The 14,976-nt window shown below is 48.7% G+C and overlaps 1 protein-coding gene across 1 annotated transcript in view; it reads right to left on the minus strand.

Moving 5' to 3' along the window:
• Positions 1 to 3,530: 3,530 nt before the first annotated feature.
• The window catches only part of LOC102421623 (acyl-coenzyme A synthetase ACSM1, mitochondrial-like), a 36,282-nt gene continuing 24,836 nt past the window's right edge, over positions 3,531 to 14,976 (minus strand). Inside the window, exons 7-13 of the mRNA XM_023744645.1 lie at positions 13,577 to 13,700; positions 11,516 to 11,596; positions 10,926 to 11,027; positions 7,345 to 7,472; positions 6,252 to 6,351; positions 3,677 to 3,796; positions 3,531 to 3,569 (exon numbers count right to left, since the gene is read on the minus strand). Coding sequence (XP_023600413.1) covers positions 3,531 to 3,569; positions 3,677 to 3,796; positions 6,252 to 6,351; positions 7,345 to 7,472; positions 10,926 to 11,027; positions 11,516 to 11,596; positions 13,577 to 13,700 — 694 coding nt within the window. The remainder of the gene's footprint in view (positions 3,570 to 3,676; positions 3,797 to 6,251; positions 6,352 to 7,344; positions 7,473 to 10,925; positions 11,028 to 11,515; positions 11,597 to 13,576; positions 13,701 to 14,976) is intronic.

A 14,976-nucleotide genomic window follows, 5' to 3' on the forward strand; every position in this document is an offset into this window, starting at 1 on the left:
CATATCCTATGAAAGACACATCATGAAAATGCCTAAAGAAAGTTGTCATTTTTTCTTGGTGAAGGGGCTGGAATACATGTTGATGAAGACACCTTGGCGACTGCGGCGGCCATCAGTGGCAGCAGCAGCGGGGTGATGGGAGTGGCACCTTCCCCTGATTATCCCGGTCACCTCCTGCAGAGGGAAGCGGGCCTAAGTCGTCAGTAGGACATCCCCTGAGGGCTCCCAGACTGTGAGAGGGAGAGGCTGGGCTGAGGGACCCGTCACCACAATGCATGAATTTCGTGCACTAGGCTTCTAGTTTTTTTTATAAAAACTCTCAGCCAAGTGGGAATAGAGGGAGAATATCTCAACATGATAAAGGCATATATGACAAACCAACAACAAACAGCATACTCAATGGGCAAAAACTAAAACCCTTTCCCCTAAGAACAGGAACAAGACAGGGATGCCCGCTTACCACTCCTGTTTGACATAGTACTGGAAGTGCTAGCCATAGTCATCAGACAAGAAAAGAAATGAAAGGTATCCAAATTGGAAAAGAAGAAGTAAAACTGTTATTATTTGCAGATGATATGATATTGTACATAGAAAACCCTAAAGACTCCATCAAAAAACTAATCCACTTAATAAATGAATTTGGCAATGTAGCAGATACAACGTTAACACCCAGAAATCTATGGCTTTTTTATACACCAACAATAGACCAAGAGCATGAAATTTGTGCACTTGAGGGTATCCCTCAGCCCGACCTGCACCATCTCGCAGTCTGGGAACCCTTGGGGGATGTCCAACATATGGGTTAGGCCCATTCACTATGGGGAGCAGGCCTAAGCTGCAGTTGAACATCCTTAGCACTACTGAGGAGGTGGGAGAGGTCGCTGCACTTGCCAGCCATGAGCCCGGCTTCAGGCTGAGTGGTGCTCCTGCGCTGAGCGTATGCCCCCTGGTGGTCAGTGCACATCATAGCGACTGGTCGTTTTGCTGTTCAATTGATTTGCATATTAGCCTTTCATTATATAGGATAATGAACTCACAGAAAGAGAAACTAAAATAACAATTCCATTTACCATTGCAATAAAAAAATTAAGATGCCTAGAAATAAACTGAACTAACAAGGTAGAATACCTGTACTCAGATAACTACAGGACGTTGAAAAAGAGATAGAGGAAGACATAAACATATGGAAGAATATACCATGTTTATGGATTCATAGAATCAACATCATTAAAATGTCCATACTATCCAAAGAAATCTATAGATTCCATGCAATCCCCAGTAAGATACCAATGGAATATTTCACAGACCTTGAACAAATTCTCCAAAAATTCATATGGAATTTAAAAAAGACCCCAAATGGCCTCAACAATCCTGAGAAAGAAGAACAAAGTTGGAGGGATCACAATACCAAATATCCAGCTATATTAAAAGCCACTGTTCTCAAAACTGCCTGGTACTGGCACAAGAACAGACATATAATCCAATGGAACCAAACAGAGAACACAAAAATCGACCCAAGCCATTATGCTCAATTAGTATTTGACAATGGAGGCAATAGCATACAATGGAGTCAAAATAGTCTCTTCAATATATGGTGTTGGGATCATTGGAACAATTCATGCAAAAAAAATCAAACTAGACCAGCAACTTACACCATACACAAAAATAAACTCAAAATGGATAAAGGACTTAAATGTAAGATGGAAACCATAAAAATCTAGAAGAATCCATAGGCAGCAAAATATCAGACCTATGTCATAGCAATATCTTTACTGATACAGCTCCTAGGGCAATGGAGACTAAGGAGAAAATAAACAAATGGGACTACATCAAAATAAAAAGCTTTGCACAGCAAAATCATCAACAAACCATCAACAAAACAACAAGAGAGCCCACTGCATGGGAAAACATTTTTGCCAATGCTATCTCAGATAAGTGTTTAATATCCAACATTTATAGGGAACTCATACAACTTAAAAAAAGGAAGATAAACAATACAATCAAAAGATGGGTAAAAGACCTAAATAGACAATTTCAAAAGAGGACATACAGAAGGCCAAGAGAGCCCTAGCCGGTGTTGCTCACTGCATAGAGCGTCAGCCTATGGACTGAGGGGTCCCAAGTTCGAGTCTGGTCGAGGGCATATACCTTGGTTACGGGCACATCCCCAGTAGAGGGTGTGCAGGAGGCAGCTGATCGATGTTTCTCTCTCATCGATGTTCCTAACTCTCTATCCCTCTCCCTTCCTCTCTGTAAAAAATCAATAAAACATACTTTTTTAAAAAAGAAGGCCAAGAGACATATGAAAACATGCTCAAAGTCACTAATCATCCAAGAGATGCAAATCAAAATGACAATGAGGTACCATCACACACCTGTCAGAATGGCTATCATCAACAAATCAATAAACGATAAATGCTGGGGAGGGTGCAGAGAAAAAGGAACCCCTGTGCACTGCTGGTGGGAATGCAGACTGGTACAGCCACCGTGGAAAACAGTATGGAGTTTCCTACAAAAATTAAAAATAGAACTCCCAATTGACCCAGTAATCCTACTTCTAGGATATATATATCCCAAGAAATCAGAAATACCAATCAGAAAGGATGTATGCACCCCTATGTTCATAGCAGCACAATTTACAATAGCTAAGATTTAGAAACAGCCTAAGTGCCCATCAGCAGATGAGTGGATTCCAAAACAGTGGTACATCTACACAATGGAATACTATGCTGCTGTAAAAAGAAGTAACTCTTACCATTTGCAAAAGCATGGATGGAACTGGAGAGCATTATGCTAATTAAAATAAGCCAGTTGGAGAAAGATAAATATCACATAATCTCACTCATTTGTGAAATATAATGAACAACATAAACTGATGAACAAAAATAGAGCCAGAGAAAAAATATTTTAAAATATAATAGAAGTAATCCTGTTATTTGCAGATTTTTAATATCTCCTACAACTTTTGTGATATTATATTATGTTAGGACAATTTTGGTAATATTATTACATTTAAAATCTTTTTCCTCTTGAAATATTAATGTTTATTGCATGTAATATATTATATTTAAAATAATTTTTTGAAATGTTTATTGCATGTAACATTATTACATTTAAAATCATTTTTCTTGAAATATTAATTTATTGCATGTAAAGGGCTAATTATTTTATATCTAAAAAGGAGAATGGACTGAATATTCTAAGGATAAATATAATTTTGTTACCCTTTGTAATACTTTAAGCAATAAAAAAATTTTAAAAATTAAATAAAAAATAAATATAATTTTGTTAACACTCATTTGCTGTGTACATAAATAAGTATTGAGTGGCAGTATCAAATGTATTTCTTAGTATGAATCATGCTTAGGAATAGTTAGAAAGAGGCTGATTTGGATGTCTTTTTCAAATTTTGAAGGATGTTAAATAGCCTCCTTGGATAGCTTTGGGCACTGGTCTGATTTTTTTTTGCCCTCAGGGTAATGTGCAGCATGTTTTGGTGTTTCCAACCTAGAATAGAGGTTCCATCCCATTCAGTTGGCTGCATCCACCCCTAAGCTGAATTGCTTCTTCTGCAGAGAAAAATGCTCGTTCTATGTGCGGTTACACTGTCTCCCGGCCACCTGACCAGACTTGGGGCAGCAGAGCAAGGAAGGGCTCGAGCATTGGCCCCACTCACCTTCCTCGGGTACTTGTACGGGGCTGTCACTGCCTTCACGTGCTCCTGCAGCTCCTTGGCGAGCTGGTCCGGGTCATGGGACAGAAACTGTGGGGTCAGGACAATGAAGGCCTTCACCACCTGCAACGCAGAACCAGAGCCCGGCCTCAGGGTGAGTGCCACCCAGTTGCCTGGTTTAAAAGTAAGTGTTAATGCAGCGAATGGCAAAGCAAGCTGACACCTGAACCTTTGGAAAAGGACAAGGCCAGGTTCAAACCCAAATACTTCCAATTTCTCCTCTTTCTCTTGCAAAATCACTTAACCTCAAATTCCTTCTCTGTGACATGCGCAGAGTACAGGTTCATCCCATGGAGCTGAACATGAAGGTCTTATGTTCAGATTCCATGAGATCATTCACATAAAACATGCACCCAGTGTAACTTTATTATTCTCCCCAGCATAATTGTTTTCATCATCATTTTTACCACTAATGTATGTACAGTTCTGTGCCTGGAACCTTGGGGGCTTTTAATAATTGTTGGTAATTTATTGATCTTATTGTTTTCATTTTTTAAGTAGTTGTTGATCCTTTTTTTAAAAAAATACGTTTTTATTGATTTCAGAGAGGAAAGGAGGGGGAGAGATAGAAGCATCAATGATGAGAGAGAATCATCACCCTGCTTCCTCCTGCAGGCCCCCTGCTGGGGATCTGGCCCGCAACCTGGCATGTGTCCTGACTGGGAATCAAACCTGGTTCCTGGGTCGACACTCAACCTCTGAGCCACACAGGCTGGGCTGAACTTACTGCTTTTATATTGTTACTAGAGGCCCGGTGCACAAAAATTTGTGCACTCGGGGGGAGAGGGGGTCCCTCAGCCCAGCCTGTGCCCTCTTGCAGTCTGGGACCCCTGGGGAGATAATGACCTGCTGGCTTAGGCCTGATCCCGGGTGGCAGAGGGCAAGCCCAATCCCTAGGTGCAGCCCCTGGTCGGGCTCAGAGCAGGGCCGATTGGGGAGTTGGGGCGCCGCCCCCTGTCATGCACAGAGCAGGGCGGATCGGGAGGTTGTGATGCCACCCTCAGTCAAGCTCAGGATAGGGCTGATTGGGGGGTTGGGGCACCGCCCCCTGTCACACTCAAGGCAGGGTCGATGGGGAGGTTGCGGCGCCACCCCCTGTCACGCACAGAGCAGGGTGGATCAGGGGGTTGGGGAGCTCCCCCTTGTCACACACAGAGCAGGGCCAATCAGGGGGTTGGGAAGCTCCCCCCCCGCCCCCCTCATGCACAGAGCAGGGCCCATCAGGGGGGTTGGGAGCTCCCCCTTGTCACGCACAGAGCAGGGCCCATGGGGGAGGGGTGGGGCACCGCCCTCTATCACCCACAGAGCAGCGCCGATCAGGGGGTTGGGGCGCCGCACCCTGTCACACTCAGGGCAGGGCCAATGGGGAGGTTATGGCTCTACCCCGTCACACACAGAGCAGGGCCCGTGGGGGGTGGGGGTTGGGGCGCCTTCCCCTGTCACAAACAGAGCAGGGCGGATAGGGAGGTTGTAGCCCCGCCCCCTGTCACACACAGAGCCACAGGGGGATCAGGGGGTCTGGTCGCTGCCCCCTGTCACGTTGATCCTGGTGCTGGGAGGCATATTATTATATAGGATAGAGGCCTGGTGCACGGGTGGGGGCCGGCTGGTTTGCCCTGAAGGGTGTCCTGGATCAGGGTGGGGGTCCCCACTGGGGTGCCTGGCCAGCCTGGGTGAGGGGCTGAGGGCTGTTTTCAGGCTGGCGGGTGACTAAAGCTCCCAACCGCTCCTTTTTTTTTTTTTTTTTTTCTGGGCCAGCTTTATCTCGGAGGCTTGGCTCCAGCTCTTAGACCTCGGCAGCTTAAAGCAGGCATCTGGTTTGTTTGGGTTCTATAATCGAAACACTGTTTCAACTCCAGCTCTGAGGCCCTGGCTGGCTGAAAGCAGGTTTCTGGGATTTTGTTTACCTTCTATATTTGTAACAATGTTTCAAACTGCAAGCTCAGAGGCCGGCAGCAGCAGGCGGGGAACGTTGGAGTCCTCCATCACTGAAGCAAGCAAGCCTCATGTTCGCTTCTAGCTGCCTGGCTGCCGGCCGCCATCTTGGCTGGCAGTTAATTTGCATATCGCCCTGATTAGCCAATGGGAAGGGTAGCGGAGGTACGGCTAATTACCATGTTTTATTAGATAGGATTTATGTCCCCATTTAATTTCACAGGGCCGTGTATATAGTAGGTGCTCAATAAATCCACTGAATGCATTGGAAACAGAGTGCTCAGATTTCCATCCTGGCTCCAGCACAATGCAATCCGGGCAAGTTATTGAACTTCTGTACGCTGTCTCTTTTTCTATTAAAAGGTATAATAAGGAAAAGTTTCTAACTCAATAGGTTGTGGTGAGGGTTAAATGAGCCAGCTCACCCAGTATCTAGTCAGGATGTCACGGATGATGCCACAGTGCCTCCTGCTGCCCACACGGTGTAAGTGCGCCACGCACACCAACTGCTCTGGAAGGTTCAACTGCACCAGCCTTCCAGTGACCACATGCAGACCCCATGACCTTCTGTCCTGCTCCTCACCTGCCCTCGGATCGGGTCCGGGCTGCTCACCACAGCTGACTCAGCCACCGCCGGATGCTCAGCCAGGGCGTTCTCCACCTCTGCCGGCCCAATGCGGTACCTGCGGGACCAAGGGTTCCTGCTCTAGGTCTGAGCAGATGCCAGGGCTGCAGTGACCCAGGCCCTCCAATCCCATGTTTGGGAGTCACAGCTCCCCTGGGCACAGAGGGCAACCTTCACGAGAGCCAGAGGCCTGTGAAAAGGCGCTGCAGTGGGACCAGGATGTGAAGACCTGGGCATTCCAGGCTCAGATGCTCCCAGGTCTCCCCTCACTGCCTCTGGAGGGTGGGTGGGGGTGGAAGGCTGTCCTCCTGGGCTGTGGGCGTGGCACCAGGAGCTGCCCAACAGGACTCTTACTGTACTCTTGGGAGCCTCAGACTTGGTCTTAAAGTTTAGGGAAATTCTGTCCCACTACATCAGCATCTCATTTAGAGATTTAAAAAGTAAAGCAACTTAATTTCCCTGATGCATCCAAGGGAAGTTGTTACTTGTGTCACTTTTTCTCCCTACATCACCTAAGCGGAAGGAACAATAGATTGGGGGCCACACTACGTCGGTTCAGATCTGGGCTTCACCCTGCAGTACCATGGAAACTTTCAGCAACTTAGTTCACTGGTCAGTGACTCAGTGTCCTCATCTGTAAAATAGGCACAATAATGGCATCTACTGGGTTAAGCAAAGCACAGGGGAGTGTACTTTCACACAGTAAGTACTCCATAAGCTTAGCTGCTATTGTTGTTGTTCTGTGACATGTGTCCCATTAATTAGAGGAACACAGGGAATAATTTCCCCCAACCAATGGGGACAAATAAGGGCTCAAATAAGTCTCCCTTCCCAGTCCTATATCCCCTCTTTAAATTGCACAGTATCTACTGTGGTTGCACTTCCAGGCCTTCTTGAACTTGATTTTGATGTTGGGGGAGATGCACAGATACCCCCGGCCAGGGCCCTGTAGACATGGCTGCATCAGGAATAGGCTGAGGGCCCATCCCCAGTGCATGGAGGAATGGTGAAGCAACCTAGAGCTGCCAGGCCCCAGCTCAGCCACACCTACCCAGAGGCGTTGATGATGTCATCGTCCCTCCCCAGGAACCAGATGTAGCCCTCTTCGTCAATAGTTGCTTTGTCCCCAGTGTTGTAAAAGTCCCCACACTCCACTTTGGCTGTCTTCACTGGGTCATTCTGCAAAGAGAACGGCACTCTTGTTAAAGGCTGTGAGATTAGAGATGTTGAGCTGCAACCTGGGGCTCAGACCTGGTTTTGAATTCTGCTTCTCATGCCACCAGGCACCTGTGCAACTTTTGTAATCTCTCTGAGTCTATTTGCTTTACATGCAAACACTCAATGAATGCTACTGCATTATTTGTCAAATAATGCACAAAACACACTGACAATTGATATTAATATAACACAGTAGCTGAATAGATGAAAGATGTCAATAAACATTTGCTAAATGAATTTTCTTCCCCAAGTGCTATCTCATCTCATCTCATCTTCAAAGAAAGCTTGTGGCCCTGACAAGTGTGGCTCAGTTGGTTGAGCATCATCCCATGTACCGAAAGGTTGCTAGTTCACTTCCTGGTCAGGGCACATGCCCAGGTTGTGGGCTTAGTCCCTAGTAGGGGGCGTGCAGGATCTACCCGGTCAATGTTTGATGAAATAATGGCAGAAAACATCTCTAACCTGGTAGAGGAAAAAGTCACACAAGTTCAGGAGGCACAGAGAACCCCAAGCAAGAAGAACCCAAACAGGCCCATGCCCCAACATATCATAATTAAAATGCCAAAAGTTAAAAACCAAGAGAGAATCTTAAAGGCAGCAAAAGAAAAGCAAACTGTTACCTACAAAGGAGTTCCCATAAAGCTGACACCTGACTTCTCATTAAAATCTATAGGCCAGAAGGGAATAGCATGAAGTACTCAAGGTAATGGAAAGCAAGGATCTGAGACCAAGATCACTATACCTAGCAAGGATATCATTCAAAATAGATGGTCAAATGAAGAGCTTCCCAGACAAAAAAAAAAAAAAAAAAAAAAAAAAAAGGACAAAGGAATACATAACCACCACGCCAGCATTACAAGAAATGCGATAGGCACTGCTGTAATGAGGAGAAACAGAGAGAAACCTACACATAGAGAATTAAACTGGCAATAAATAATTATCTATCAATAACCCTAAATGTAAATGGATTAAATGGTCCAATCAAAAGGGATAGGATAACTGAATGGATACAAAAATATGAGCCAATTATATACTGTCTATAAGATTCCCACCTCAGAACAAAAGACATACACAGGATGAGAGTGAAGGAATGGAGAAAAAGTTTTCCATGCAAATGGAAAGGGTAAAAAGAAAAAGTGGGAGTAGCAATACTGAGTAGCAATATTCATATCTGGCAAAATAGACTTCAAAATTAAGGCCATCACAAAAGACAACAAAGATCACTACATAATACTATAGGGATGGATCCAACAAGAGGATAGAACCCTGGTAAACATATACACACCCAATATAGGAGCACCTAAATATATTTTAAAAACTGCTAGAGGGCTTTAACAAAGAGATTGACAACAATACAGTCATAGCAGGGGACTTTAACACCCTGCTGACTTCACTGGATGGATCTTCCAGACAAAAACGTGACAAGGAAACAGTGACTCTGAAGGACACACTGGATCAGGTGGATTTAATTGACATTTATAGAACATTTCACCGAAAAGCAGCAGAATATACATTCTACTCAAGTGCAAATGGATCATTCACAAAGATAGACCAGATGTTAGGACACAAAACAAGTCTCTACAACTTCAAGAAGATAGAACTCATATCAAGCATCTTCTCAGATCACAGTGGAATGAAATTAGAAATCTACTACAGTAAAAGCCCCCCAACAACATTCAAATACATGAAGGCTAAATAGCATGTTATTAAGCAAAGAATGGGTTACCAATGAAATCCTATATAATAAAGAGGTAATATGTAAATTAACCCTCACACCCTCACAAGATGGCTGCCTACAACCAGGCCGGCAGGGGGGTTAGTGAGGATGACCAAATGACTGAACAAGCAGGCCATGTGGGGCGACCAGGCCGACAGGGGAGGCAGTTGGGGACAACCAGGCCAGCAAGGTGGGGGGGCAGTTGGGGGTGATTAGGCTGGCAGGGGAGGCAGTTAGGGGCAACCAGGCCGGCAGAGGGTGCAGTAAGTGGTGACCAGGCTGGTGAAGGGGGACAGTTAGGAACAACCAGGCTGGAAGGGAGATGGCAATTGGGGACAACCTGGCTGGCAGCAGGGGGCAGTTAGGGGCAAGCAGGCTGGCATGCAGAGGCAGTGAGGGGCAATCAGGCCAGTGGATGGGGGCAGTTAGGGGTGACCAGGCAGGCAGGCAGGTGAGCGATTAGGAACCTGTGGTCCAAGATTGTGAGAGGGATGTCCAACTGCAGGTTTAGGCCCAATTCCCAGGATGGGGCCTAAACCTGCAGTCGGACATCCCCCAAGGGATCCCAGATTGGGGAGGGTGCAGGCTGGGCTGAGGGAACCATCCCCCACCCCCATGCATAAATTTTGTGCACCGGGTCTCTAGTTAGGAAATAAATTTTAAAAAACTTCCTGGAAACAAATGAAAATGAACACACAACAACCCAAAATCTCTGGGACACAGCAAAAGCAGTGAGGGAAATTCATAGCACTACAGGCATACCTCAAAAAATCAAGAAAAATTACCAATAAACTATTTAACCCTTCAACTTAAAGAACTAGAAAGAGATCAAGAAAAACCCAGAGTAAGTACAAAAAGGGAGATAATAAAGATTAGAGCAGAAATAAATAACATAGATAACATTAAAAATACAAAAAATTAAAGAAACCAAGAGCTGGCTCTTTGAAAAGATAAAAAAAAAAAATGATGAATGGTTTAGCCAGTGTTTTTTATTGTTGATTGATAGTGTGAGGAGCAATGCCCCCTAGAGGGCAGAGTGATGACAACAGTGAAACCAGGAGAGAGAACCTCTGGTGGCTGTTCTTTTGGAGAAAGGAGGTGGAATCTGAGATCAATTTCAGGTGTGCCCACCCTTCCATGGCCCATCTTAAAAAATGAGGATATCCTCTTAGTGGCCTCTACTCCTCTGGGAGGGCTAGGGGATATCTGGGCAGTTTCCTTAGAGCCCATCACAGGTTCTGTAATCCCTGGATTTCCCATTAGGCTTTGGGGCTGAAAGACATGGCTTTGAATCTTAGATCTGCCATTTATTTGACTTGGGGAAACGCATGACTCCTATGGTCTGCAGGTGGTTTCTCTGAGAAGTGGAGGAGGGGAGGCCTCAGGAGGCTCAGAACAGTGACTAGGTTTGTTCCCACCCTGTTGGTAAACTGGATGGTAGGATGTGAACCCAGCCGAAGCCGCATTCTTAATCATCAGCCCCAAGTCCGATGATCCCGAAGCCAGGCTTCTCTACACCATCAGTGCCACATGGGTTAGGAGGGGAAAGGCTGTGAGCTTTGCAGGAACTGGACCTGGCTTCACTGAACTGGAGCACATAACGGAGATGGGAGGAGTCTCAAGGTACAGAGTTGAGTCCCCTCCCTTATCGCTGCAGGGGTGCCAGGGACAGGGAGTGTCAGGCGGGGCGCCCTCACCTCATACAACATGAACAGGCCGATGGGCTTGGTGGGCTTGATCCTGATGCCAAGGTTGCCCTCAGTGTTGGGCGGCAGGATGTTGCCCTTGTCGTCGATGACCTGGAGCAAGAGGTCTGTGAGTCCCCCTGCAGGGCTCCCAGCATCCTGCCCACCCAAGCTCTGCCTGGCTTATGCGTGTGACACCAGGGGGGACCACGGGGAGATCCCTGGCAGAAACAGGACGAAGCTGTCAAGTCTTTGAAATCAGCAAGTCATGGGTGTGTTTGTTTCCTGGTACGTGGACGTCGCATGTGTCTTCAAGCTACAAAACAGGGTCAGGACAAGCTAAAAGCCCCGGCGGGTGGACAGAGCTGCCGGCGCTCCTCCAGGTCCCGTGTGCCACGGCTGTGTGTGCGGCCTCGGCTGGCACTGTGAGCTGCACTGAGGCCCACAGTACTGAAACCTCACAGGAAATCAGAGGGAACTAGGAGGAGAGGAGGAAGGACACCTCGGGCAGGGGGCACGGCTGCTTCTGCCGCCTGGTGTCACACGGGTTCTGATCCCAACTGAGCCCTCAGTGCTCCCTGGCCCCGCCTTTAGCAACAAACCTGGACATCGAAGGGTGGGATGGCTTTCCCCATGGAGCCGGGCTTGACCTGTGATCCCCGGGGAGTGCCGCAAGTCAATCCCTGTGCACAAAAGGAAGAGAATACCAGTTGTCAAAGGGTCCAGGCAGATCACAGAGCAGCAAGAACCATACACAGCACACCTGCTCGCAGGGGTCATAGGTCACTGCTCAAAGAGCCTGTGGGGAGCTGGAAGCTCTGCATCCTGGGCCACAGGATCCTGTCGGGGAGGCCAAGAAAGGAGCCAAGGGCTGAGCTCGGGGCTGTGGGCGGGTTGTGGGCGGGGGAGTGCCCACTGCACGCCAGGCTTGTGTCCATTTGACCAACACTTACTCAAGACTGAAGCTGACAGGATCCCTGCCCCATCTGCCCTCGGGGCTGCGCTGAAATCACTTAGGTTGCTCCTCTGTCACCACTCCCACCCCATTGCCCTCCTGGTGACCTCTGCCTCCTTCCTGGTTCTCTGAAGCTACCATCTGTCCTAGAGCAAAGCCTTCACAGTCAGAAGATGAGGTGATGCCCTGGTCTCCTCTGTCAGAGGGGCCGGGCCTGCACCCCCTCTCAGAGCCTGCGGGGCGGGAAGCTGCACAGGCCGCACCCATGAGCTCACCTGGCTCCTCAGGTCAAACAGCCAGACTCAGGCCCCAGGAGAAGGCCTGGGCGATCCTCCTTCGGTGGTACTTTCCCCCCATTTCTGTTGTCGCCAACAGGGCATTATACTGACTTTTGCGGGTGTTTCCCTCCATAGAAAACAAGCGTCTGAGCATGGACACGGCCCCTTGGGCTCTGCACCCCTGACACCTGGTGCACGACCCCCCACATCAGTGAGGACAGCAGGCCGGCCCTGGGGGATGTGCAGGCTGAGCACAGCCCGGGGACCAGCACACCCCTGCCCCTGTCCTCACCACCACCCTGGGTCGGCATTCTGTTCCCATTTTAGAGGTGGGGAAGTGGAGCTTCTGGCAGGGCCCACCTATGCCTATGGGCGTGAAGCTGCCATGGGCGATGCTCAGAGGAACTGACACCTGAGCTCCTGGGAGAGGAAGGCCTCCCTCTCCAAGCTGCTGCTCACACTTCAGGACACGGAATCGCCCACAGGTGAGCGAGCGGGTTGCAAGTGCTCTGGGAAATGAGGCTCCGGGCAGCGAGGAGGGAGTATTCTGTGGCGTCAAGCAGTTGACGCCAAGGGACTGGGGTTATGGGTGTAGCATGTGCTTCTCTTTGTCCAAAAGTGAACTGGCAGCCATGCAAGGTCAGGCCTCGAGCCCTCACATTTCTCAGGCCTGGAAGCGTACCACTTAACTGACTAAAATAAAACATTTTTTCAAAAAAACAACAACACACCATCAGACAAATAAGTGAATTAGGACCAAAAGAGCCTGCCCTACAGGTCCTGAGAGGGGGTGACTCTGTGATCTGAGGGGATAGTGGGAGGCGGGGAGAGTGGCTGTGTCAGCATCAGGGGGTTGAAGATGTCAGCACAGCAGACTGCACGGCCTGCCCACTGTGTGCTCAGTGATCGCCTTGAGGGTAACAGTGTGTGTATGTGTGTGTGTGTGTGTGTGTGTGTGTGTGATGCCTCTGGCCAGCAGAGGGCGGCTCTGCAGTTCTAGGCTGATTGGCCACAAATCAGTTTGCAGAGAGACAATTCACACACAGTGTTTGACTTGTCAAGACCTCAGTTTGCTGATAACTATTAGGGACAAAACCTTCCAAAGGCATCTGAGGACAGGGGCTGCGTCCCTCGGATCAGGGGAGCCAGGAGGAGTGATGGCAATGGAGGTACCTCCTGCCTGACGGAGACGGCGCCTGCGAGTCCTGCCAACGTCACCCTCCCTCCCTAGAGCAGCAGCCACAGGGCCAGGCAGGAGCTGGCCCTGGAAGCTCATCCCTGGGTGTGTATGAGGGCAGCACACACGTTTGATTGTGGGGCACGAGCAGGAGGGGAGGAAGGGCTGTGGGCACCGTGGGGCCTGTGTACACACTCTGACAGATTCAGCTCCTCTGCTGAGCTGGGTGGCCCAGAGGGACCCGTCCACATACCGTTTCCGACTGTCCATAGAGCTGGTGGACCAGAAGGCCTGTCCGTTGTCTCCACTTCTCTTGCTCTTCGGGCAGCATGGCCTCCCCGCCAGTAGAGCAATGCTCCAGAGTGGGGAACCTGAGGCTTGGGGGAGACAAGGTGTCCACAGAGCTTCAGGGCAGACATCTGGCTCTCCCCCCTCCCCCACCCCCACACCTCTCCTGGGACACAGAGTCAGGAGTGGTGGACAGGGGGCTTGTTTCATTAGGGGTGTCTTCCTCACTCGTCTGGAGCTTTCTCCAAAGTAGATAAAATTAGCAGAGTCTCCGGTGGAGTCAGTGATGCCTGAAAGGGCGAGGGCTAGGCCCTCCATCTTGCCCCAAGCTAAGGGCTACATCCTCCATCTTACCTTGGCCACGTGCTTGGCAAGGAGCTTCTTCCCGGAAGTCTAAGACTCTGCTAGCCACACCCAGGAACAAGACACCGACTTGCGCCTGGCCAATCGGCAGAGCACAGTCCTTTCTCCTCCCCTTACTCCAACCTCCCCCCCCCCCATAAAACCCATCTCTATGCGAGGTTCTGTCTCTCTCTTGGCCACCTGTCTTGCCGTTGTGTCAGTGAGTCTGGTGGACGGGGAGCTCAAGCTAGCTTGAAATACAGACTCTTATGCTTTTGCATCGGACTGGCTGGCTCCCTGATGTGGTTTCTTGGGGATCTTGAAATCTGGGTATAACAATTGGAGGCTTGTCCGGGATTCCCAAGACCATGTAGGGATCCTCAATCCATAGAGTCTGCTTGGCCGCGGTAAGTGTCTGTGTGTTGTGTATTCTGTCCTGTGTGAGCTCACTTCTGGAATCTGTGCCTGAGGGGTCCAGGCGGACACGCCGTGAAAGACCACAGGCGGGGGAGAGTTAGAAGACGTTCTGCTCCCCACGAGGAATGTGTATTCTCCTCACGGATTTGAGGAATGTGTATTCTCCTCATGGATTTGAGGAATGTATATTCTCCTCACGGATTTGAGGAATGTGTATTCTCCTCACGAGGGATGTGGTTTCCTCTCGCGGATTTGAGATGAGGCGGGTCGCTCCCGCCGGTTTGGCGTAACACCATCGTCTAGTTGCTTCCATGGAGTTAGAAGGCTGTTCTTTGGGGCCCTGTTTGTCTGTGTCTGTGTTTTTCTGTTTTCTGTGGACTTACTGGACGGATGTTATGGGACGGACTCAGACTGCTCCTTTGGGTATTGTGATTGATCATTTCAAGGAGATTGGGGGAGGCTGTAGAGCTCCCTCAGGAGTTGGGAAGTTGTTAGGAATTGAATGGATTGTTTAAACTCTGAATGAATGTCTGGTGAAAATATGTGAGTGTAGAGGCAGGGATCACTGTGCCTCGGGCCACAGGAGCCGCGTCTGCGCAGTCAGGG

The sequence above is a fragment of the Myotis lucifugus genome, unplaced genomic scaffold, assembly GCF_000147115.1.
Source record: "Myotis lucifugus unplaced genomic scaffold, Myoluc2.0 scaffold_480, whole genome shotgun sequence".
Classification (NCBI taxonomy): domain Eukaryota; kingdom Metazoa; phylum Chordata; class Mammalia; order Chiroptera; family Vespertilionidae; genus Myotis; species Myotis lucifugus.